This window comes from Bacillus rossius, chromosome 10 (assembly GCF_032445375.1).
Source record: "Bacillus rossius redtenbacheri isolate Brsri chromosome 10, Brsri_v3, whole genome shotgun sequence".
Taxonomy (NCBI): domain Eukaryota; kingdom Metazoa; phylum Arthropoda; class Insecta; order Phasmatodea; family Bacillidae; genus Bacillus; species Bacillus rossius.
In genome coordinates, this window is record NC_086337.1 from 55,485,694 (window position 1) to 55,513,580 (window position 27,887).

Sequence of the window (27,887 nt, forward strand, 5' to 3'; positions counted from 1 at the left end):
AGAACATTAGAAATATACAAAAATTTATTTAGTTTCTAGTACACTGAAAAAGTTAAAAGGACTAAGTAACCAAATAATTAGGTAAACATGGAATTCTGTAAGTGGTAATATACAGATTGGGCTTAGATTGTACAGAAACACATTACAAGAAAAATGTATAAAATTTTTGGGGTTTCAATATGGCAGATTGATTGTTTTTACTGAAGTGAATGTATAGGATGATAGTGACAATGGAGACCAATTTTAAACCGTATCAGCAGCAGTGGCAACAAGAAGAAATTTAAAGGCAAACAATCAAATATTAACATTCCCAAGTGCTGATTACATTATGTAGGTTCAGTAACAATTTTTTTAAAATGTTTTTGTACATAATATTTGATATATTTGAGCATGACACTGGCAACACATGAACAAATTTCTTAAAAAAAAAATGTGTGCAGTTATTTCACGCACAAGTGAAACTTCCTGCTTGTTAAGTATCAATAGAGATAAAGTATTAGTTTTTTTTTTTACTGAACATGAGATAATAATTGAGAATAATAGGGGTGAGGGTATGATCTCAAATGAAAAAGTGTTTTATTTACGTATCCTGTACTTTCGCATCCGTTCACTGCCACTTCCTGGCGGCTTGTGCCAACATTGCCTTTCATAACACCTCTTGTCTGCTTTTGCCTGTTTATTATTTTCAAGCATAATGTTAAATCACAATCTCCAACTTAAAAAAATGAAAGAACAAAGAACATTTTAATTGAACATACAATTCACTTATAAGGTCTATATCACAAGTCTGCGAGTACTTTTGACATTCCAAATCACAATGTTCTAATTTCTAAGTTAGAAAGCTAAAACCTTTTCAGAGCAAACGCAATAAAGGTTAGCAGTACACAAGAGACTACGCTACAAAAAGGCCGTCCACTTGTCCCTTCCGACGACAGAAGGCAGTGACAATCCCCACAAATTGCGGCAACCGAAACATCACAACTTTAAATCGCTAAAAACATCTACTCGTAACACACTGTGACTATTGTGATAGCTACTCATTATTTGGAAGCCTGTGAGCAGAGGAAAACAAATAATGACAAACTTTAAGGACAAAGTAATGGGCGTTAGCAAAAGAAAATATATTGTACTAGATGCCTTTAATCTAGTCAGTGAACCTACTCCATACATGAATGGATACTTCATAAGCTGAGATAAGACTGCAGTTTGATTGCAAATGGAATACTATTTTGCCATGATTAAGAAAATATAAATTTTTTAAATATAAAAAATATATTAACAGTATACCTAAATATATAACAGCACAGCTTCTTAACCCATGTAAATACATATTATCAAGCTATACATTAAAGATACAAGGATAAAAATAAATTGTAAATTATTCAAAAAATTTATAAAAAAATAAGTACTTTCTGACAGTATGTTTGAAATAGTTTTTATACAAAGATCATGTACTCAAATTTATCGCTGTGGACAGTCTGTTTAAATTTACGTGAAATTGGCCAATATTAGAAAAAATTAGTTCCACAGCATAATGTGTCTGAAAACCACCTCAGTTCACCGCGGTGCAAAGAGTAACAATAAATTGTTGTCATTGGAATATCTCAACACTGTGTGTAGCACAGTCTTGCAGACAGGCCCCCGCTGCGCTGGCATTCACATTCATCTGAATAAGTATACTCACAAGATCATTCCCAGGATGTCTACAGAAATTAAAATGAATAATTAAAAAAAAATTTTTTTACTAACATTTTAATTATTGACATTATTTGAAATGAATACTAAAGAATTGGTAGGTTCACACAAATATTTTATAGCTCTTTCTGGGAAGGGACTAATATTTTTTACTTACGGGGTACATGTTGGTTTTCTTAGCAATATTTATAAAAAAAAATCTTGCGCAAACATATACATTCATACATTAATTGACATCCCACATGTAAATATCTCAAAAGTTAGTTACCACCACTACTTATTACAACCACAGTCTTAAATGCAACAGAAATGCATGCTCATTCTGAAGTTAACTTTATCCTGTGTGTGGGCATTAAAAAAACTAAGTACCAAATGTGTAATGTAAAAATGTTTGACAGTTAAAAATATACACGCTTTAAAATCAAAATAGTGATCTAATACACACTTCCACTCTTGTTACCCACATAACCAGTGGTCGGTAATCCTGAACAGTGGTTGGTTAAGTACAGTCCGGAAGCGAGGGAGGAGCGTCAGACGCGGGGCTTCTTGCCGTGGCCCTCGATGGAGATGTTGCAGCGCGGCGCGGAGCAGACCGGCTCGGCGCTGGCGCTGCGCTTGCGGCGCGGCGACGTGGGCGACGACTGGGTCAGGTGCTCCACGTCGTTGAAGATCACCTGCGCCCCGCCGCCGGTCGTCGGCACCACGTCCACCTGCGCACGAACGGCTCTGGTCCTTCACACGTCTGCGTTCACTCGTCAACGAGATTCACTAGTAGCTCAATATGAATTCAATGTATATATAAAAAAATTTCATCACAATTGAGAGAGATCAGCATCAAGGCATGCAGACTCATTAGAAAGGACCCCAGAAAAATAGTACGAGAAATTAGTACAAAAAAAAGTCATTTTTTTTATATCAATAATTGTGGCAACACAATTTCTGATTGAGCCATTTCTCTAAAAGCGTTACACAGTACATTACAGATTTTTAGGAAACAAACTAAAAAAAAAAAATCTCTGAAAAGTAATTTTTCTACTATAGCAACAATCAATTTATGAATGGAATTGTGCGTACAACACCAAAGTTATAAATGTTAAATTTAAATATCTTTGGTTATTTTCCCAGTACACATTAGTAATCAGTACAGCACACAAACCATTAGTTTCATTCAAAACATGTTGAACTGAAGGAAACTTGTAGTCATAAATAGGGGCTTAATAAATTAGCCTTTATTTCCCCCAAAAAAAATTAGCATCGATAGTGTGAGCATTTGTACCACAACTTATGTTTTACATTATTAATGTTTGGAAACTATATATATATATTCATATTATAATTATAATCATATATAATTATTTTCAATTTTGTATTTTAAAAAAAAAATGCCTTTCTAGATTAACAAAAAAATTTCAAATCCTTATTTTAATAACAAAATTAGTATTTCAATGAGCTAGCAAATATTAAATTGCAGTTTTAATTTACAGTACTAATCAAGAAATCAACAAGTAAGTTAATAGGGTTATCACAGACACGGACATGAAGCACTTGGGTCAAGTGCAACAGGGTCAGGGTTATCTCTGATGCATCCCACAGACGCGGACATGAAGTGTAGGAGGATGGGTAACCTTGTAGAGGACCGTCTCCAGCTCGCCGCCGGAGTCCTGCTCCTGGGTCATGAGGCAGTACTTGGAGGCCTTCGCCTCCGTGATGTCCTTCACGTCCAGCAGCTTCGACACCGACTTGCGCTTCTTCATGTTGGGCTGCAGCACCGTCGTGAGCTGGGCGGCGATGGCCGGCCGGTGGTCGATCCACTTCTCCCCCCCCACGCCCTCCACCGAGCGCGAGCGTCGGTGCCGGCCCGTCGTCATGAAGCCGTGCTGCCACACGCACAACACAGCGTCACACCACTACCACCATGTCACACCACTACCACCGCTGTGTGGCCCTGCAGAGCGTTAATACACCCAGGATAACCCTACAAAAACTGAGTTCGGGACACAAATTTAGTTATTTGAAATGGAAATTTTAAAGCTGGTTACATATTTTACCTCAATTTTTAAATCTAAATATGCTGTTTTAGTAGAAAAAACTTGGAAAATTACAAAAACAAAAACATGCAAACACATGGATAGAGACTTGCAAATTCAAGCCTGGTTAAGAAAATGGCTTCAGCTTGACTGGAATTGACTAAGACTCAATTTCCCCTGGCATTGTTCTTACAGACTCACATTTTTTTCTGCACAACTACCCTTCTATAAAGAAAACTGAAATGGTCTCAGTGGCACTGTAATGATTTCTTAGAAAGTTCAGAGCAAACCAAATTTTTTAAATGCTTGTGCGTAACATTTTAAGCCATACTATAAACAACATCAGAGCCACACACACATAATTTTCACAAATATCGGTAGTAAAATTTCCCTGACTCATTTACCTTGACCAAAATTTTAGATTTCCCTGAATAATTAATTTAAATAATTTACCAGAGATACACCAGACAACCTGAGTTCAGTATGCATACGAGTCGAGTCAAGTCAAGACTTGATTATCTTTTAGTAGAGTCAAGCTCAAGTAGTTGCAAGTTTCTTTGAAGTGTAAATATAAAATTTTATTATGTTTTAACCTTAAAACCCCCTTAATAAAATAATAGTAAAACAAAACGTGCTTCTTTATCTTTAGTAAGAAAATTTATTTATAAAAGCAAATAAAAATACTCAGTATTAAATTCTACATGTCGGTAACTCACTGTTTGGTATAGGAAAACATAACAAAAATAAAATAAAATTCATAAAAACACCAATACAAACCTGAAGTAATTTAGTATTATAAACCTAGTAAGTTAGTACACTGCAGCTCACTAAAAATTTGATTATGTAGTTGGTGCTAAAGTTATTAAATAGGCATTTATTACAAATTAAGTACCGTACTTATCAGATTGCAAGACGAGGTCAACTTAACCTTTATAAACCAGAAAATAGTATATAACAAGCTACAAATAAACATTTTACATAACATGAAAAAGATAATTTTCTGTACTTACATTGTTTTATGTTTTGAAAGATCCACTTAATAAAATTATTTACATACTTTACAAAATCTTGAACATATTAACTTAGTCTGAGTCACTTTCAGATTCATCTGTTTCACTACTGGCATCAGTTTCACTTCCTTCAAGATTTTCCCATAAGATATCTTGAGATCCATCAAGATTATTGCTATTTCTCGGGACTTCATTTTGATGATTTCAGTGGTTATTGCAACCCCCTTGTTGCGTTTCTCACGAACAAATTCGACTAGTTTTCTCAATGTAACCGAAACGACCTTTTTTGGGTCCACTGAAAGCTTTACGAGTAGAGTTGGCATTTCTCAACTTATCTTTCAAACCCCGCCACCATCACACGTTTGCTTCGGATATGCCAAATCGTCTTTATGCAGCACTGTTGTTGTTTTCGTTTGCTTATTTTACCACAATGAGCTTAAAATTTGCATCGTGATATGTTCGAGAGCCTTTCTTTATAAAAGAACTTGATGTTCCTCGCCTTTCAACACTATCCATTTTAGGTTCCCGCAATTTACCGCATTTGTTTATTAACGAAAATAAACAATTTCGTTTACATAGAATAACATTGTTAAAAGTATACAACAATTTGGGTTAATATAATTGTTAGAGCGCTTGCAACATAGTGGAGATATCATGTACTACAAAATTCAGCATGAGAAATGACCTGGTTCACCAACTACCAAGTCTAGGTTTCACGTCTTCTTTCGTGAATACTTTATCTATGGCTTGAGCGCAAATACAGTAGAACCTCGATGATACGTTCCCGTTTCATACATTTTCCCGTGTCATACGCCGATTAATTTTGGTCCCGCCGAAAGTACTATATTTACAATGGTTTACTTTCCCGTAACATACACTTATAAAATCACGAATTTCCCGTTTCATACGTTTTTACAAAGCGGAAAAGTCCTAAAATTCAAAATTTTTTTCGTTATATTCCTCCTGAAAAAATATCTTTTAATGCTTTTATTTTGAAAAACGTTCATTGTTTACCTTTGCAAACGTAAGAAAATAACTTCATCGCACCATAGATAGATAGTATCAGGAAGACTGTGCACTTCGATAGTAGCATCTATGGCCAGCACCAAGCGAGACTAGTGGCGCAAACTAGCAATGATTATGAAAATGGTGCACGCGCTTTACCAAGGCACGGATCTCATATTTTGTGCATTCATTAATCTTTGAACTGAATATAGCCGTTTGTTATTGTTTTCTTACGATCGGATTGTTTTGTATTTTACGTTTCTCAAGTTAACATTTTATTGAAAATTGTTCTGTTGCATAAAGTTGTTTGTAAAATGAAACAAACAAGCAAAAATTTCTGATTTTCTTTTTACAATAGCCTAAGTTTTTTATTTCTAATTTAGGCTTGGTGACTTTCCCCCCCTTCCAAGAAAGGACTGCTTTACTTGATTATGGTTTATGGACTGTATTTTACATTTCTGGTGGTTTTATTATATGTATATATAATGATGAATTCATATCTTTCATTAATATACATAATGCAATTATTTACACATTATGTATTTAAGTTTAATCAGACATTGTGCTGGTATGCTAGATGATTGAAAAAAAATGTTATTATTGCCATTCCCTTTTCATACACTTTCCCGCATCATACACCATTTTTGTGCCCTCCGTTGAAAAGTGTATGATAGGGGTTCTACTGTAAACAACGCATGGCGACTAGTACCGTAGATGTTTTTTATAATCTTTTTGCGTACAAATTAGCTTGAAATTGTACTGTATTTTTCATTAAATGATTATAATGTTAATAGTTATTTATTGCCTGTACCCATAAAAGTAACCATAAAAGTAATTACACACTGTATTAGCCTAAAAATGTGGGACAAACTACCATCAAAAATCAAGATTTTGAAATGCAAGACGAATGTGAAATTTTTTACCGTTGCCGGGAGAAAAAATAATCGTCTTGCATTCAGGTAAATACGGTATTTGAACATGTAATGCCACTCTCTCCCACTGTTCCATTACAATAAATAAAAATTAAAAATAAAAATTTTTTAGCGATGTTTGCAGATTTTACGCCATCTAGAGTAATTATTATTTTCAATTTTGTTTGCATGTATTAGCAGTCGCTTGACGTATTGTCATTATTTCGTTTATGTTATCATATAGGTACTGTACACACAAAAGGTTAAATTCTGTATACTTGAACAAAAAAAAAACCCTAATTATCGTCACACTGGGCGTATAAATGATGGCATCTGAGATATGCTAAGGCTGATGTACCTTGCGGACGAGCGGGGTGAGGAACTGGGACGGCACCACGTTGTGCTCCGAGGAGCTGGGGGTGGGCCACAGGCGGCTGTCCGAGTGGGAGCTGTGGAGGGGGGCGGCCCGCGGGGTGTGCCGCCCCTTGTCGTCCGCCAGGATGCGCTTCACCTGGTGCAGCTTCTCCTCCTTCTGGCGCACCTGGTGCTGCGAGCACACCGCCCGCGTCAACACCCCTGCCAGGCACTACCGGGCACCGCGGCTACTCAGCACCTTCCAGTTAGTAATATCAAACTACTGCGTTTCATCTCTTGTAAATACTCTTTATCATTTGATTACAAATTATCCAGTTACATAAATTTTTTACTAAAATTTACTAATATAGAGAAGTTTGTTCAAAAACCTTTTTTTAAATATCAGAGAGTGAAAAAATATCAATTTTTCTGCTGAAAAGTTATAACTTTGACTTTGATTTTTGAAATTTGAAGATTAAAAATTTGACTGACTTCAACCCTAGAAAAGTGAAATTCAAACACCCCTAAACATCAGAAATACTACCTATTTAAATATACATATGTTTTACGAACTCAAAATTAAACCCAACAAAATTAGTGACTAAAATTTGATGGAACTATATTGTTATTAAACCGGTTAAATTTCCTACAAGTAATTTTAAAAGCGTATCAAATTGAACTGTCATCACTTGTGCACGGCAGAACCTGCCTTCAAGAAGAAAGAAAGAAAAAAATCATATGTCTTGGAGGTCCCGTGCTGATTCAGCATTCAAAACAAAAACTTCCGTTGTCCTGTCCACTTGCCCTATTATGAAGTCATTTTTTGTGTGTTGTGAATTTTTTTTTAATAACCAAATAGCAATGACCCAGCAAAAAAAACCTCATTCATACGGCAACAGAGGTTCTCGATGTAAACCGGCGCCTCACAGCCCTGTAAGCTCACCTGCAGGTACTGCTTCTCTTCCCTGATCTTCTGCTTCATCTCCTTGGACAGCTTCTCCTTCTCCGCGATGATCTTGTCCGTGTACTTCTGCTCCACGTGCCGCTTCTCGATGTTCTGCAGCTGTATGTGGTGGTCCTTCTCGCGCGCCTGCACGCCAACACACCACACCACGACATCCCTCCCGCTGCCTGTCCAGACCAGACACAGATCCAGGCTCTCGCCGCCTGTCGCTCGAGGACCGGCTGAACCGGCGCCCGTGAGCGGCACGACGCAAGCTCAAGACTGCGAGGATCGTCGGAATATGAGAACTTGCTTGTGTTACTGTCACATAATCGCTTTCAGCAATGTGCTACAATAGAAACAAGGTCCGACGCGGGCAGACTGACCTCCAACTCTAGGGCCCGGAGAGCCTTCTCCTTCTCGTTGAGCTGCCGCTGGAAGCCGGCGAGGAGGGTCTCCTTCTCCGCCAGCACGCGCTCCAGCTCGTCCCCCTGGCGGCCACACAACGCACCATCAGCTCTGCCACGCCCGGCCATCCAGACATGACACTGAATACATACAAATACAACGCAACCCAAAATTTCCCCGTTGCCTACGAAGAAGACTTTACTGAAAGGATATGAGCACATGGTGTATATTATTAATGTATAGTGAATTTGAATTACCCACCGTATTGTGTTTGAGGTGTATTGGTAAAGGTTTGCTGTTATTGTTGGCAATCCCAATCCGGTAAGCGGATGCGTGTTCAGCTTGGAACAATCCAGCATGGCGTCCATCACATGCAACGCTTGTCATAGTGGGATCGACTGGGTGAGTGAATTAAGTGGAGGAGGGCAGGAAAAATGTAAATAATAGTTCTGGAATTAAGAGGAAATTAGCACAAAATTTGTTTATAATAATGATGAAGTAAAACACGGTTTAACCGGTTGCTATAACAACAAAAATATGTAAATCATGTAAATAAAATATAAATACTTTAAATCTATTTTACAAATACAGAATAAAAACAATCCATGCTTTACACAAAATAAATAATACTTTTGCTGTATTTTACGGTTTGCAAAAAATGTATGGATCACCACTTAGAGCAGCTGGTGCTGGAAAATAAGGTGAATAAAAACTGAAGAAAAAGGTTGGTTAGGTTATGTTAGCTGGACAAGAACAATTTTTTTTTTAAATTTAAATATTTTAACAAACACTTTATGTTTAGTTCTTGAAGCTGACTTTATTTAACCAACCTTTCACTTCAGAATTAACTGTCTAATATGCCAGAAGATACTACACTCTTAATTCCATTTTTTCCCCCTGTTGTGATTTACATGACACAAAAAAATTTTTTTTAATGGTATTGCAGTACTCATGCTAAATATTCAAATGTTATATATTTCTTCGAAAATAATTTGGTATTCATATTCGATTTAAAAAAAAAAAAAAAAAAAAAAAAAAACTTATATTTGCACAGGCCTATCAACTTACTAAAAAGCCGTTAACTCTGGAGAAACAACATTTTTTAAGTCTTCTAAGGTATTTTGTACTAAAGTTATTTAGTAATGTATAATTGTGTGCAGAAGCGGGACGAGGTCGGATTGGCAGCACTTACCCTGCTCCTCTCTTGCTCCAGGATCACCTTCAGACTGCTGTTCTCTTGACTCGTCAGCATGTTCGTTCTCTCCACCTCCATCACGTTGTTCCGGAAGTCATTAACTACCAGGCAACACGATCACGCACTTCCGTTAGCTCGCACACTTCTCACCACGTTACACCTCAAAGAAACACTTCAACCACTCCAACTTCAAGATTTTTAAGGACCTGACTAAAAACTAACTTAACTTGAACCTTGGCTCAAAAGTATAATTACTAAATTCGGCTCAAATCCACTCAGATTTCCTAGCTTAACGAAATATATATTTTTTCCCAGTAAACCACGATAAATTCACCAAAATATTAACTTTAAATCCAGTCTCTGACAGAAACATGGCACATAAAGTACGTGTATCACACACGTTGACCTGGTGCAGTTGAAGGTCTGACACAGTAGAAGACTCACCGGCCCGGAGGTACTGGTCGTAGAGGGCCTGCCGGCGGGCCATGCGCTGCTCCAGGAAGGACACCAGCTCCTGGATGGCCGTGTCGTTCGGCCGGTTCAGCTCCAGCCGCGGGAACTGCTGCCCGGAGCTGCACCGACACCACAGTGCCCCTTCGCTCTCACACCGGACTTCAGCCTCCAAGTACAATTGAAACATTTCTGACGTGATAACGTCTTATAAATTGAAGAACGCCGGCTGCACGCACGAAAAAGCATGACTCATTGTCACGTTCCCCCTGGGACCGACCGTGCAAGAAACGGCCAACCACCGTGCGAGAAAATCTATAATATCAGACAGGTTAAGGCAGGCTTTTTAAAAGCAGCAATTTAAAAAATGTGATTTATTTGTCCAATTTCATCATTTCAAATTAACAGTTTATTGTCATTCATTTGATTTCAGTTAATTTCTATAACTAATTGTTCGTGATTATATTTAAACGAATTATTTAAATTAAATTTGCAAAAACTGAAAATAATATTCGAAAATTAAAAAGTATGCAACTTTTCATCAATGTTTTCTTATGACGTTATCACGTAAAATTATTGTCCGTAAACCAACTTTACAGACAACCCCCTTTTTTAAATCATAAGATTGTGTTGGAAAGTATCAAAGGCTTTGCCTATGTTGCAATAAATAGAATATTTTTAAAAAGAAATTTAAATGTACTTAGATATATGTACAATTCATCACTTAAATGATTAAAATAGTAGCTGCGTTTTCAGGGTTGGAAAACAAATTATTTTGGTTAACGTACCATGTTAAGAGAAAAAAATATTTTCTTTACACCGTTTTGATTAGTGGTCGATTTTCCTGTTTCCAAACGATCATTACAGAAAACATTAACTCTAGCTACTCCTGAATACAGTTAACATTTGATTGTAACTCCCACGGAGCTGTTGCGCAGTATATATACAGTCAAACCTCTATCTATCGTTTTTCAGGGGACCAACAAAAAAATTCAGTAGATGCGGACATTCAATAGATGTGGACTTCACTCTAAGAATTTAAAAAAAATATTTCAACCTCAAAATTAGTGTCAGAAATATATCAGTCATTAAAGTTAAATCAGTTGAAAAATAAATAAAAATGGAAGTATTTTACTTAATTTAATTTACACTTGCAAAAAAAAAAACATACGCACTATAAATCTACATGGAAATTAAAGTCTTTTTCAATATCCTGAAGTCTGAAATAGATATGTTTACTCATGTCATAAAATGTAGAGCTGTACGGAAGAAGCCGATTTTGCCAATATTTAGTTGAATCGGCATTTCTGCCGACTTCAGATACGCTTGTTAATTTTCGGCCGATATTACTGAAAAACAAGAGAGACTGCCATAACCTAAAAATCCACAATTACCCTTTTCACTTTTCGTAGTAGTACTGCATTCTCTCAGATCGTATTATTTCTTCGCAACATGTGCCAAACGTACATATAAAAATTTAACATCCTATTATTCAATAAGTTCTTTAATTTTAATATGTCATAAATAAATACATTACCATCACGGTAAATATACATCTCGGTTGTTACGGTAACTGTAGTGCAAATGTGGTAGCTATCGTGCTTCTGTAGTAATTATGGTATCGACAAAGAATCTTTAGTTCTTTTTATGGTAATTATCTTAGGATAACAATTGGGTTTGTACTGTAGTTATGGTACATCATCCATATTTCTTCGTAAGTTGTTGTTCATTTGTCTTTTCTTCATATTTACGTGCTCCATTACTTGGCTGCAGATTTAAGGTGATTTTTACTACCGTATACTATCGTTACTGTTTTTATGACGGTTTCTTACTAAGAAATGTATATTTCTGCAAAATCTTTATGGTTAAACGATCATCTATTATAATTTATAGTGACGGGACCACATATTTTGTACGATCAATGCGGACAAAACGATAATTCGAACATCGGTACAAGCGGACTTTTTTAACCTTAGTTGTATGGCAATTTTGCCGGGACCGTAGAGAGTATACGATAAACACGGACAATCGATACATGCGAGTTCGATAGATAGAGGTTTGACTGTATCATCCTTCAAGCCCCTTTGTCCTCGCGACAGAGTTCAGGCACAGCTAGCCGGCACACACTGCATCTTTCTAACACACCACTCATCATTTTGAGCTTCAATTGAAACTCTTGGTGCTTGGCACACAGTCCTACTTCAGTGCTTCCAGCAATGACATACAAACTACCAGCAGCACACGTTCATGCAGTCGGTCATTTATACGCACCTCAACACAAACCTCTCGTTACCGTCGGGAGCTATGTGTGCATCCAAGTTACCGTTTTCATAATCGTTCTGCAGTTCTCTGAATACCTGCAACATATTGCGGTCAATTTTTCTCTTTTAAACAGCAATAAGTAGCCCAATAGCTTACATCTTATTTTGTTTACGGATGGGCCAAAAAAATTCCTTAAATACCATTTCAATCTTTAGTGCTCAAAAAGATTTCATTTTCAAGGAAATAAATTTTAAGATAAACATGTAAGAAATGTAGTAAATTCAAACATTCCCACTGACAAATCTGAATTCCAAATACTGTTCCCGAATACATTTTGCACTTTAGTACGTTAGTAAAGAAAATTAAATATTTTATTGATACTGAAATTTTAGTTTGTGAGACAAATATTTTTAGAGTTAAAAGTTTCAACAGGAAAATTAATATATTTTAATTCTTGAACATTATTTTATTTTTGATCCTTAAGACACAGATTAGTATTTAAGGGGTAGGCACAAGGTACTTTTTAGGATTTGTATTCGACCCAGTACTAAAATTGGTAATTAATTTCAAGAATGTATTGTAGTTTGTAATGAAGTAGTTCTATTTACATGTACAGAAATATAAATGTAATAGTGACCTAAAAAGTTAAAACTTGATTTAATAGCAAGGCTTAATATTAGTGGTGCACCGATATGACTTTACCGATTACCGATTCGATTACCGATTATGAGAGCAATAATCGGCAAATACCGATTCAGTTACCGATTATAATGAAAAAAATTTTTTAAGTGTAAAATGCACACAAAATTTTTTATTCCCATGTGAATTTAATAACAAGATTAGGTAAAATTGAGAATACAGTTATAATAACAATTAAAAAATATATAAAATACACTATTAAGTCATTGCAAAGTGTAAATTAAATTAACTTCTATTTATATTTGATATTGTAAACAACTTGAACTACAGTCTAATAATTGTAATTTACAACGGGTAAGTTTTTGCTGCGGAAAACTAGCATTATTATCGACTATCACATAAGGTTGCATCAAGAAATTACCGTTTAACAATGTAAACATGCTGCTTTATTTTGTTCACTTGAGTTTATAGAAAAATGTTTCCACACTTCACTTTTTTTCTCCCTACTCGCCATCTCACTATAATTATATAAAAATGACTAAAAACCAACTCTAGCACATGTGATTTTATTTATGTTAACTGAATATATAAAATTACAGTACAACCCTGTTATAACATTCTCCAAGGGACCAACATAAAAAAATGTTATAAGCAGGAAAATGTTATAAGCAGGAAATCATCTTCACTTTGTAAAAATTACGCGTGGATTGATTAAATTAAAAAGTTTAGGTAAAACAACACAAAATACAGGAGTATTACACTAAGTACAGCAATAGAGTGGAAAATTGGTTAATTTTATTTATAGGTAATACCTAATACCTAATGATATGCTAAAGAAAAAAAAATGTTTTGTACGATACAGTTCAGAGTCGAAACAGAAATATTCAACTCTTTTGCAATCACAACACGCGTTTTGTTGGGGTTCCTGTCCACTTGGTTAATAAACTGAATTTTTTCAGCTACAGAATATATTTTCGCTTATATTTATCGGCCATCATAACCGTACAAAAACCTGAATAAAATTTCAATACGGCGTATTTTAATTAAATACGACCGTGACTACAATAAGTAAAAAAAAAAAAATTACGGTAAAGGTTAACCACAAACAAAAGCCGTGAATATATCCATAGAACAGTTAACCATTTCAAGGTGTTAAACCTTTGAAACAAAAACCAGCACCATAGACTACAGTAGCACTGTTTCCGACCATGTATCAGTGCACAAAATGCGCATCATAAGTATAAAGGAACACGTCATAGGCTAACAAGCGCGAACAGGGCGCCATATTGATAGTCGATCCGGTGCAAGTTGTGGAGTGCGTGTGTACCACGTCTATGGTGAACTACTCAAATGTAAACATCTGATGTTTGTATATGCGTGCTGTATTTTCTAGCTATGGTTTCGCTCTAAATTATGACTTTGAAGGAAGGGATACTGCAAATTGTGGCAGTTATCAAAGAAAATTTGAACGTTAAAGGCGGGAATGTAGAAATTTTAATATTGTTACAGGCGGGAAATTAAAGCATTGTGATAAATGGAGAAATGACGGGACCATGAAATTATGGTGTTATAGGCGGGAAAATGTTAAAAACGGGAATGTTATAACCGGGTTGTACTGTATAAGTACTTTTTCATTTTTCACGTCACATACAAATAACAAACGGATAATGTTACCAAAGACGCCCATAACGAGTTTGTAAAACACAGTGATAAAAACTAGAAGGTATCGGGACCACGATTTTGAACCGCTACTACGACTCGAAAAGATCGATTGTCATAGAATCCACTGCAACTGTTTGTGGTATTTTGATTGCGTGCCATCTATTTTACTTCTCTGGCTATACGTAATGTACAAGGCCACTAAACAAAAGACGAAACGTAAATAAACGTGTAGGAAAAATGCATTTTTTATTGTTTGAGGCAATGAGATTTATTAAACGTAACGAAATATCTGTAATTATGATATGACGCAGTTAGATGAATTTTGTAATATATACAAATATTACCGTATTTCGTCCTAAAATGTGTAACAAAATATTACACGGTAAAAACCAACTTAATTACGCCGGGACGTAAATAATCGGCAAAGTAATCGTTAAGATAATCGCCGATTACGATTAATCGGTAAGTACCCATAATCGCCGATTACGATTCATCGGTATCCGCATCGGTGCACCACTACTTAATATCACAGCTTATAGAATTTCATCCACATGTTACAGAGTGAGGCAAGACCCAGGTTTGAATCCTGGCCAGGCCAATCTGATTTTGTATGAATGGTTTGCCAAGGTGACTGCTGGGATGGTTCATTACAAGTCACAGGCCAATAATGCCCTAAAATTAGGCCTGTAAGAATGTTAGTTTTTTTTAGTTAGAATCGAATACAAATATCAAAATATTCTCGAATACAAATATTGAATTTGAATAGTAAAAATTAGAATCCCACTACAAATTTTTGTTCTCGCATATAACAAATACATCTTGAAAGAAAAATTAAATGGGGAGTGTAGTGGCTTCTTGGAAATTATATAAATAATACTAGTAATAGGTTAGTTAGGTTGTCAGCTACAATTACTAATTAATTTTTTTTTTTAACATAACTAGAATCACTTTATCAAGATATTCAAGAAGAATAATTGAAAATTTACAAAATCACAAGAACCGGTAAAATAAATCACTAATTGCCACCTGGTTGTTTTCAATAGCTCAATCTCAGTTAGGTGTAACCAAAATGTAATGCAAGAATCATTTAGTGCATGTAAAATGCAACTATTCATAAAAATGACAGGTGCTAAGTGTAAACAAGAGAGAATGTATTAAGCAGCACAAAAGAACGCTAATGTTAGTTCCAGAGTCTCTGCCTGGCGCTCATACGAATGTACGCAGGCATACCTGGTTGGCATATCTGCGGCCGGCGGGCAGGTCCATTCCCACGGCGGGCTTGACGGGTGTGGGGCGTGCCACCTGAACCTCCTGCGTCATCTCCGCGAACTTCATCACGTGCTGCGACACACAGACTAGCACTGACGAGCGGCCACACGCACCACCAGCATTGTAGTTAGGATGGGACCCACAACACCTGCTTACAGAGCATTCTATGGTAACACTTCAGAAAGTACAGGATTTTCTTTTCCTTAACCTATGAAATAAATATCACTCAAATACATACACACCATACTGAGCACATGTAATACTTAATTTAAAAGCCATTTTTACTCCTCAATGAGCACTCATATAATTTGACAAACCTATTTAACAGGATTGATGTTATATTTAAAATATCAGACTTGCCAACTTTTGAAACCCTCAATTAGTAAAATACATAAAAAATAATATAACACGCGTAAACTTCTCGCGGCAATTGGAAAATTAATAAACTTTCATTATACAGTAGAACCCCTGTCATACACTTTTCAACGGAGGGCACAAAAATGGTGTATGATGCGGGAAAGTGTATGAAAAGGGAATGGCAATAATAAAAAATTTTTAAATCTAGCATACCAACACAATGTCAGATTAAACTTCAATACATAATGTATGAATAATTGCATTATATTAATGAAAGATATGAATTCATCATTATATATACATATAATAAAACCACCAAAAATGTAAAATATAGTCCATAATCAAGTAATGCAGTCCTTTCTTGGAGGGGGGAAAAGTCACCAAGCCTAAATTAGAAATTAAAAAAATTAGGCTGTTGTAAAAAGAAAATCAGAAATTTTTGCTTGTTTGTTTCATTTTACAAACAACTTTATGCAACAGAACAATTTTCAATAAAATTTTAACTTGAGAAACGTAAAATACAAAACAATCCGATCGTAAGAAAACAATAACAAACGGGTATATTCAGTTCAAAGATTAATGAATGCACAAAATATGAGATCCGTGCCTTGGTAAAGCGCGGCACCATTTTCATAATCATTGCTAGTTTGCGCCACTAGTCTCGCTTGGTGCTGGCCATAGATGTTACTAGCGAAGTGCACAGTCTTCCTGATACTATCCATATCTATGGTGCGATAAAGTTATTTTCTTACGTTTGCAAAGGTAAACAATGAACGTTTTTCAAAATAAAAGCATTAAAACGTATTTTATCAGGAGGAATATAACAAAAAAAAAATAATTTTGGTAAATATTTACAATCGCGGTAGATGCCAAAAAAATGCTAAAAATCCGAAAATACTTTTATTCTATGCTCTTTCACTTCCTCTTTTCAAATCAACCGGCGGAGATAAGAAATTCCAAATACTTTAGGAGATATCGAATTTTTTAATTTCATGATATGTAGAGTCGCGGTAGATGCCAAAAAAAATGTAAAAAATCCTAAAATACCTTTATCATATGCTCTTCAACTTCCTCTTTTCATTAAAAGCGGCGGAGATAAGAAATTCCAAATACTTTAGGAGATATCGAATTTTTTAATTTTGCAATACAAGACCTGGGGAACCATTCGAGCGGCGCCATTTTTGTTATTTTGCCGTGTGTTCGTCAATACGTGAATCGTGAATGCGTAATTAATAAAATGGTTGATTAGGTCAGGTCAGTTACATTATTAATACTTTCAAACTAAGCCGACATTAAAAATTATTTTGTGAATTAATTTTAATGGCTGTTTAGTTTTAAAATATTTATAATGTAACTGACCTGACCAAACAAACCCGGACAGAGGGTGAACAGTAAACTAAAATGGTCGATTAGGTCAGGTCAGTTACATTATAAATACTTTCAAACTAAGGTGATATTAAAAATAATGTGAATTAATTTTAATTATTCTGTAGTTTTAAATTATTTATAATGTAACTGACCTTACCTAACAAACCCGTAACAAAGGATGTACAGTAACAACTCACGTAAAAAAAATTTTTTTTGTTACTTATTACTTGCGCAACAATATCAAAATAACAAATAAGACTTTAAAATTAGAAACGTTAAAAACTCACGTAAGTTGGAGGCGGTAATTAAACACCGTTTTAAACAATAATTGAACTAAATAATCACGTATTAGTTCATTTGAATTCTGGCCTATCACGAACAATCACGTGACATCATTATCCAATAAAAAAATAGATAGTCGTACGTAAACAAGAAACAATTGTGCACGCACGCCACAGGAATGCGCTGGTTTTGTGCTGAAATTTAAAAATTCGATATCTCCTAAAGTATTTGGAATTTCTAATCTCCGCCGCTTTTAATGAAAAGAGGAAGTTGAAGAGCATATAATAAAGGTATTTTCAGATGCTTAGCATTTTTTTTGGCATATACCGCGACTCTACATATCATGAAATTAAAAAATTTGATATCTCCTAAAGTATTTGGAATTTCTTACCTCCGCCGGTTGTTTTGAAAAGAGGAAGTGAAAGGGCACAGAATAAAAGTATTTTCAGATTTTTAGCATTTTTTTTGGCATCTACCGCGATTGTAAATATTTACCATAATTTTGAATTTTAGGACTTTTCTGCTTCGTAAAAACGTATGAAACGGGAAATTAATGATTTTATAAGTGTATGTTCCGGGAAAGAAAACCATTGTAAATATAGTTCTTTCGGCGGGACCAAAATTAATCGGCGTATGACACGGGAAAATGTATGAAACGGGAACGTATCATCGAGGTTCTACTGTATGTATTACATTTTTTCTAGTAATCGAAATTATGTAATCATTTTAACATACATTAACATTGCAGACCAACAATCATTCTCATTATTTACCATTATGGAAACATTTTTGCTTAGTATCACATCAAAGAAAAAACTTCGTTCCTTGTGGTACCCTACAAATCAACAGTGTACCTTTGTTACAATATACACTGATATCAGTTAACTTCCAGTAGAATCTCCCTAGAGTGAAAGCAACCTTGACACTATCATTTTCAAACTTGCATCACAAAATGTTACTACCAGTGGATATAATTTTGATTCAGAGTCAATGCTGCCGTCGACTGAAAATGCCACAGTTTGTAAATTACAAACAATTTTATAGTTGCATCTGTTGCCATTTCTTTCACGATAGCCGTCGACTTTGCTCTTGTGCAACCAATTTTTTTTTGCTACTTCAGAATTTGAAAACATTTTTCTGAATAACGGGCCGGCGTGATCCGAAACATTTAAAGGAATATTATGTTCAACCAAAAAGTTTGTAAACATACATTCTGCACGTATTACAGCATTGTCTGTGCTGTTATTTTTAGCGAACTAATCACTAACCTTTGAACTGACTGCGACACTTTTAACATTTGCGAGATGTTTTGAACAGTTCACGTGGAGATTGATGTCATATTTTCCGCCGTGCCCAATGTTGATGTCGCATCTACACACTGAAAAAAATGTGAACTGTGTTCCCTTGCTTGATTTAAGAATACACGGAAAATCCCGCGCGTATGTATCACAAAATGCCCGAGAATAATGTGTATCACGTTTCGGGGAAATTTTCTTCTTCACTCAATTCCACTTCCATTAATTGTGCACATAACACGTTTTTATTAAAAACATGTAATAAATTTGTTTCCTTACCTGTAATAAACCAAATCAAAATTGGCTCAACTTTAACTGAAGAATCATAACATACGCTTATGCACGACACCATCTTGCCAAACTAAAAATGCTATTTAAACTAGTTCGTGATTGGTTGTAAGCGCATCAATGTAACTCAGGCGGCCAATAAGGAAAGATATACAATCGAATAACAAATTACGTGGTTCGCTGGCCTACGACCAATAATATAACTCAATTACCGCACTCGCTTCCACAGCAACAACACATGGCAACAGCTTTCACAAACCATACAATAAAACATTTAAGGCAGACGGAAAATACATGTTTTAATAAACGTCTCGTACTTAAAATTCGTAAAAAATGCAGACATCCTCGTACAATCGTAAAACAGACGTTATTTTCGTACATTTTACGAAAAAATCGTAAAGGTTGGTAAGTCTGAAATATCATACAAGAAATTAAGGCATAAATTCTACATACACTTTAGGGATTTTTGAAAACTGTAAATAACATCTGCTCACAAGACTTAACATAATCTACATCGCAACTGAAAATACCAATTACACTCATTGACTTCCACAACAAATTACACATTAATACCCTTAACCAGAGTTCTAAAGGGGTGCACTAAGGCAAAGTTGGGCACACTGTCCTTCAGCGTGCAACTTGACGTGTGTGGCGCAAGCAAACTAAATGTTGATTCCCTGTCTTCCCCTTCACAAACGCAGTGCCGGCCACACACTGCCATAGGCATCCCGGTGACCACTGCTGCTGTAGTGACCAGTGGCAGAGTCCGCTGCAGGAAGCAGGAAACCCCTTCCTCACTGAGGCACCTGCACCGAGACACGAAGCAGGCAGAGCCTCCTGTGGCAAGGTAGCCACCGAGTCCCCTACGAGAGTCTCAACCTCTCATCGCTCCTTTCCTGAGGGAAGCTCCGAGCCTACTTCTGGGACCGTCTGCCCGATGACAAGTCGCTACAGCGAACTACTCACGATGGTCTCGTCGTAGTCGGCCACGCTCTGGCTGACGCACACCACCATCACCACCTGCCCCTCGCCGTCGAAGTAGTTCTTGAAGAGGTGCGTGATCTTGGAGTCTCGGTACGGGACCAGCTTGTTGCTGCCCGTCAGCTGGTTCTCGCGCAGAACCTCCAGACACGTGCGCAGCGTCATCAGCGAGTTGTTGATGTTTCCTGCGCGGCACGGCACGACAAAACCACCTCAAGCACTGACACTCCTCCTGCATCCTCTACCGTCCAAGATCACTCACTTATGTCACTTCTCTGGCTTCGAAAACAGCATGCATAGCTCAATCCATGGGCGTAGGGACAAGATTAAATGACGAATTGTGATAAAACCGAAATAACACCAAAAAGAAAAACACAGCATAACACAGAAATGCAAGTTAATCACCATAGAACACAAAATGCAAGTTATATGTACCGTGTAATGGTAAATATTCAAGTTACGTATAATATATTGTAGTTACGGTAATAATTAGACAATCATATTTTGGTAAATAAGTATAAATAAAGCTGGTTATATAATAAAAAAAATATTAACTGTAAATAACTTATTTACTAAAATTTATGCTTATAAAATAGAGATGATTAAAAAGACAAAGTAAAATTTTGCTTTTAACAACCATTGTGCATTGGTGAACCAAGGTCACACTTCATGAAATGGAAATGGAAATCAAATCTTCCCGATGAGCTTAACGCAAGGTGTATCAGCTCACCTGCTTCTTTGAGACGCTGGCCCTGGTTCTTGGTGCGGTTGGTGCGCTCGCTGCCGGCCAGATCCACCAATGACAGCTGACTGACAGACACCGCCCTCTTGTCCAGGACGGGATACTCTCCGTGGGCATCCAGCGGGGCCTGCAAACCATCTGCCTTGTAACTAAGTACACATCTATAGTCTCAGCTACATCAAGTGGGACTGTGTATCTTCACACAATACACATCCTGAAATTAAGATGTAAAAGAAAAAAAGACGGAAATGAGCAAAACACAAGTATCCTAATTACACCCGGGGCAGATAGTAGATTACTATCGGCAGGATTAATTTTAAACAAGAACACAAACTAAGTCAACACAAAGTATGTCGTTTTTCAACCTGTATTTTTTGCAAATTAACTGTTTTTGTGATGTACAGACCACAAAACTTGCATAAGACCTATTTTTTTGTTTGTTTCCAAACCGATCATCTTCGGAGTAACCAATCACAATTAAAATCACTGCATTTGAAAACAGAGTTATTTAATCTCAGATTATATAGATGAAATTATCTACAGTATTTAAATCTCCGAGTACACGCAGCAATGAATGTTAGGGCATTCAAACCAAATCACTATAAGAAGTTTATTAATTAAAAAAAAAAAAAAAAAAAAAAACCCTATTTTAAATTAAATAGGTATCTAAGCTTTGAGCTAGACACCTACCAGACAAAACCTTCAATACAATACGATACTTTATTTTGGTAATGAAATTGTGGTAACTGAATGCAGCTATAGCACATTTCATCCTTAGCTTGCTGTGTGAATTTAAAAAAGGCATTTACTCTCTGTTTACAATGCATGACTTCTGCCCTTGTTTTCAGTGAGCTCTGCTATCAGATAGTATATGCCGTAGAGGAAAGAAGTTTGAGACACAGCTTCGTAATGCAAAGATTTTTTAAAAAATATATCTGAAATATAATTTGTAAAGTAAAACTTGGAATGAGATTTGAAAAAAATATATACATTTTTCTGTTGTATTACATCAAGAGAATCATCTGCTAATATTCAATTTTTTTTTATTTCCAAGGAGTCACAATTGAAAGCTGCAATTGTGTATCAACAGTTTTGAGTCAACAATTTTTTTATAGCATTTAATATTAAATTTTTCGTTTGTTTAAAACTTAGTATATAATATAATGGAACTTGTTAGCAATAGTAACCAACTCTACAAAAAAAAAATTTTCTGCTGAGAAATGATAATTGGTGTTGGCATTGAATTATTATTTTTTTTGTGAGAATGAATGCAAGTATGTATACTTGACTTGTAGACTTGTTAACGATTTCAATATGTATGTTAATCACTTACAACCTACCAAGAGAGAAAAAAATTGTTAAAAAAATTATTTTTTCGCCATCCAAAGATTAATCATCTTTATGCTCTAATGTGTTTTCCCTAAATTATTTAATACTAGATATATTATTATAAAATTTTATTTCAATCTATGGAAACTAACTTTAATTATCTACATAATATTATATGTTCTGTATTTACCTTAGTTACTTGTATAAACAACAGTGTTGTAAATGCATTATATTTCCTTTGTATTATCTTTTACTTTATGTTTAAATTATTTACACTAGGTACAACTTCAGATGGTGTGTCCTTCGTCTGTGTCAATGTTCTAATTCTTCTTGTTTTGTATTTGTTAACTGTCATTTTTTTGTGTTTGTTTGTTTTTATGTATGGTGGCTACCACCCCGGCTCATCGCTGTTAGTAGTCATCTCACAACTTTAATAAATAAATAAAAATAAATAAAAATGCCAGCAAGTAACGCTAGCGTGGTAATGCACCTGCACCAGGCGCACGGTGAAGACGGAGTGGCTGCGGCTGGACTCTGCGTTGAGCAGCGTGTGCGCCACGCGCTTCCTCTTCTGGCCCTTGTAGAACACCTGCACCGCCTCGTCGCTGGACTTCACCTCCAGCTCCGTCACGCCGTGCACGTACATGTTGTGGCCCGCGTCCTCGCGCACCTGCCGCGGCTGCAGCGGCCTGCGCACAAGCTCGCTGCGGTACTCTAACAAGCTCACTGCAGTACGGAGCAAGAAGGCTAGTATAACACTACATCATTCACTCTAAAATAGAAAAAATTCCTCATTATTTATTACAGAACCCAACATTCCAAGTTGAAAAAGACCAATCTCTTTTTTTTTTAACCAGGTTTTTTTTATTATATTAGTTATTTTGGTTTTCAGTGTTGAAATGAAAGCCATACAACATACTGCTTTCTGCCACTCATGTTGAACAACAAAATTTATAACATCAAAGTACTGAAGTCTAGCAAATCTGCACGTCTGCTTGGGACTTCACCACAGAAGGGGATTTCCCAAAAAATAGTTTTTTTTTTTTCAATAATAAATTTATATTTTCTCTTTTTTATTACACTTTTGACTACAATTTACTAATTAATTCAATTTTAAATGAGTATTTAGCTGGGTGTAATATACAACTTATTTTAGATAATTTAAATGATACGATATTGATTAGTATAAAATTATTTTTTTCCTGTAAATCTCAAGAACATTAATGAGCAAACTATTGTTATTACAGTGGAATTAGACCTATCATTAAAATGTATTATGATATTCTATTTAAAAATATGATTAAAACCATTGAGATTTAAATCAACCAACTCTGCCCAAATTATTATCCAGATGGATAGATTGAAAAACGAACTGTGCACTGCAGTACTCGATAGTGTGGTTGTATCCAGTGTAAGCCGAGGGTGCGCTGGGCACGCCCACCTACTTGGAGCGGAAGACATCGTCGGGCACTTCCTCCAGCAGGTCGAACACGCTGTTGTTGTACACCTCCACGTACGTCACAAACACCGCGTACACGTGGTCGGGGTTGGCGCACGTGAGTTTCGTCTGGTCCGGGGTCCTGTTCGACAAGTCCTCATCGGAATCTTTCCTGAAACACGCAACCGTAATGACCTCTGTAAGATCTCCTCAAAGCCCTCAATACCACACTTGACTAAACTGCTGCTTCAGTAGCTTAAAAGACTAAGAAATTAAACCTAGTAAAATTACCTTGTGAGGAAAAAAAAAAAATCCAGACAACATTATGCAGAAATACAAAATGGTTCTGCAAAATTTATTTAAAAAAAAAAAAAAAAAAAACACATTACAGAAATTAATAAAAAATATGTTAACATGCTGAATATTAGAATAATCATTTTATGTATATTGCACATGTTTTACATGTTTATAAATCTTATGTCCAATATAATGAATCCAACATACATACCAAAATTCCATGAAATACTAGAGTAAACTGCACACTTTCAAAGGAAGAATTACAACTACATTTACAACTGCAACCTAAACCGCTTTTAGTAGTAGGCCTACCGCTGATTACTTTAACTAGTAACTCTCGACTCCAGTGAAGTTGAAGACTGGCTGCTTGTCTAGGCACTGCCTTCATAGATTACCTTCAGCAGATCCATTACCAAGGAAATAGCTCTCCGTAACATCTGCAGACCTAGTGCCCGGCTCACACGACAAAAACTTCTCATACTCGAAAGCCAGTTTGTACCCAGGGTGTGAATACAAAAATCCACATAGAAGGGACACACATTACTTAACCATTACCTAGGCATTTAACTGGCTCTCAGTACTAAAAGGTTACCACAAATCGTAAAGAATAAGCACTCTAACCCAGGCCCAGAGTGAAGGGCATCCACGTACCTTCTAGGCGTCTTTGGAGTTTTGGATGGGATCATCTCATTGAATATCTCCCGCTGCCGTTCTATGATGGCATTTCCCTCGCTCACAACATCAAAGCCGTTCGTCCTGTCCGGCCGGAAGGTGAACTTGCCGGCCTGGAACTCCGAGATGCTGTTGAAGAGAGTGTCGAGGCAGCGCGGCATGATGCCGCCATTGCGCGGATCGCCCGTCATGGTGAAGGTCTTGCCGCCGCCAGTCACGCCGTACGTGAACAGCAGCCCGTTCTTGGCCTGGATGAGACCCTCGACGAGCGGCAGTGCCACCTCGTCAAACACCAGCTTCTGGGGCGCCCCGTCGTCGAACACTTGCTTGAACACGTACTGGTACTCCTTGGTGTGGTTGCGATTGGACACGTCGGGGCTCACCAGGGTGATGGAGTCGTCCGAGTCAATCCGCATGCAGGACACATCGTCGCCCGCGAGCGGCTTCACCCGGCAGAACACCTTCACCACGTCCGTGCCTGCAGGCCTCTGCTTCGCGGTGTTCTTGCGCTGGGGCTGCCGCGCCCTCCTGCCGTGCAACACGCGGCTGACACGCACGCCCTTCAGATATCACGAGTAGGCCCTTCATCATTGCTCATGTACGTGCACAGCATCGTAAATACCTGTCAAGAAGTTTCTCAAGGTACATACTTAGAAATTTGGAAAAAATGCTTTAAACTTCATGGAAGGTTAAAAATGTGTGCAGAAAATGCAGTGGGATGTAAATTTTTGAACATCATACAGTGCCAAAACTTACAATTTTTTTTTATCATACAGCTGTGGTAGAATTTACCATAACCCAAATCCACGCACATATTCAGTACCAACGTATCATAGATAAATGCATGCTTGATTTGCAAGGCGTGGCCCAAGCTACACACAACATACAGCTTGAATTACAGGAAGCCAGAGTGAAAGCGAGAAAGAGAGAGTGTGTGTGTGTGTCTATATATATTCGTAACACAACTCCCCTCCCCTTTTCACGGTTTAAGTAAGTTTTTGTTCAGTAAATTTGCTGTGATCGTTTGGACGGAAATATTTTTTCAAACTATTTTCTTCTACTGAATTCTCTGTTCTTATTATGTGTTTAAAATTTGTAATGAGCTAATACTTGTTTGCTGTATGTTTGTGTATTCATCTATTTCTTTTTTCTATTCTTAAGATTTTTCTCTGACATACAGTGTAAACTAGCAAAGGCAAATGTCCATGGTATTGTTTATGGGTGTTTTCAATGTTTCTTAATTAATAATAAAAAAAGTTTTTTAAACCCCAGAACTTGTACCCTAGAAATCGCACCACTGTTTCCTGGAGTGCAAGTTCAGTGAGCTCCAAGGGCACATTTGTCTACGTGCTGCTCATGAGTTTTGTAAATTATTTTTGTCAATAAGGAATAAAACAATGCAAAATGACAAATGAACAGCTACAACCCATATACGTTACAAAGATTTTTAGCTAAACACAGGGGAGAAGTGAAAGAAATTGTCTGAAGTCAATGTCTTTGCAGGATGATTAGGAGTTAAAAACACGATTTCCATTTTACTTCCAACTTTTTAAAAAAGCTGTAATTGTCCCTTATTGTGTATTCATTTGTGTTTTAACATAAAATATTAACAAAAAAAATATTATGTATTTGTGATATAAAACTGTATAATTACCAAAATATATTTTCAGGGAGCAATATTATTCTGTATAATATATACAATACTTAAATGTAAAAAATTAAATAAAGTAAAAAGTTAAATGTTTGTGGTTTGAAACTACAATTACCCAAACATTTTTGGTTTTGAAGATATGCATTGTAAAGCTTTGATCTAAACTTTATATGTGATAAGGAACATTGTCCCCTGGAGAAATTGTTCCATGTAACGTATCTACTTATTTTAATGTAAAAAATTAAAATAAAGAAAACAGTTGACTGTCTTTGTGCTGCAAATCTATCCCATAACCAAAATGTATTTGATTTTCAAAATGTGAATTATAATCTTTGATAAAAACTGGATACACGATAAGAAACAATTATAGATAAGCCTTTAGGTATCTCCACAATTACTATGTCCCAATTCGGGAAAGCCACAAAAGCACCCAATGGTAAAAAATTAGTAACTTTATTGTGTTACATTATTCATGAGACTATCCGCGTGCAACAATATTCAAGCAATCCCCATGCATTCATCTAAATGTTCATCAGGATGTTTCTCAGCCACAAGTAGCAGGCTCTGGAACTAACTGGACCAGGCAATGTTAAGCATGTAACTCAACTACATTCAAATACAGGCTGAAAAAGCATTTTTACGCACCTATACTACATGAACACAAAGGCTTATCCACTTAATGTTTTTTTGTAAAATTGTATAAATGCAATGTGTTTATTTTAATATTGCATACTGTTTTACCAGTCTCACTTGCAACATCTGGATTTTAAGCTATGTTACTTTCCGTTATGTAATGTAATATTGCTTGATTTGCTATTAACATAAAAACTATAAATAAGTATATGGCTTTAATATACTAGAGTATGACAGGCATTTCATGTCCAAACACATCCTCTAATACTTAAATTTCATTAGCTGCCAACGCAACATAAAATAATTTATATCAGCTAAAACCACACAAATTCCTCACATATTCAATACAATACCAGCTCATCATTTACATTAACGGTAAAACCCAAAGTTCATTAGTTGTACATTTTATTACTCACGTGGGTTTCATTTCGAACTCTTATGACATTCGTAATCCAACCAAAATAAATATCAAGCTAATGATCACAATCGGATCATTTTCTTTCAACGAGCTGTTGAAATAAAATTATATTTACTTAACACAAACATAACGATCAACGAACAAATTCAAATCCACTTTTGTGGGAACATGGAACAAGCGAACATCGACCTCCTTCGGTAATAACAATATGGCCAACGTCAAAAAAAGTATGATTCGCTTTCAATTATAATAAAGTTAAATGTTATAATGTTTAATAAGTTGCACCGATTTGTTTACCAAATAAGG

The 27,887-nt window shown here is 36.1% G+C and overlaps 1 protein-coding gene across 1 annotated transcript; it reads right to left on the reverse strand.

Moving 5' to 3' along the window:
* LOC134536205 (kinesin-like protein KIF23) lies at positions 1–27,813 on the reverse strand. The gene is made up of 15 exons (XM_063375858.1): positions 27,580–27,813; positions 24,859–25,407; positions 23,918–24,082; positions 22,963–23,161; positions 21,132–21,270; positions 20,387–20,586; positions 15,792–15,902; positions 12,270–12,355; positions 9,993–10,120; positions 9,546–9,649; positions 8,332–8,436; positions 7,946–8,092; positions 7,007–7,195; positions 3,321–3,572; positions 1–2,405 (listed from the first exon to the last, which is right to left on the reverse strand). Exons 1-15 carry the CDS (start codon positions 27,588–27,590, stop codon positions 2,226–2,228), a joined length of 2,565 nt encoding a protein of 854 aa, XP_063231928.1. The 5' UTR covers positions 27,591–27,813; the 3' UTR covers positions 1–2,225.
* Positions 27,814–27,887: the final 74 nt, after the last annotated feature.

Coding starts and splice junctions, on each gene's coding strand:
- LOC134536205 (XM_063375858.1), bottom strand. Junction 24,083..24,858: donor ACTCCAAAGACGCCTAGAAG/GTACGTGGATGC, acceptor TGCGTGTTTCAG/GAAAGATTCCGATGAGGACT. Junction 21,271..22,962: donor TCACCGTGCGCCTGGTGCAG/GTGCATTACCAC, acceptor GATGGTTTGCAG/GCCCCGCTGGATGCCCACGG.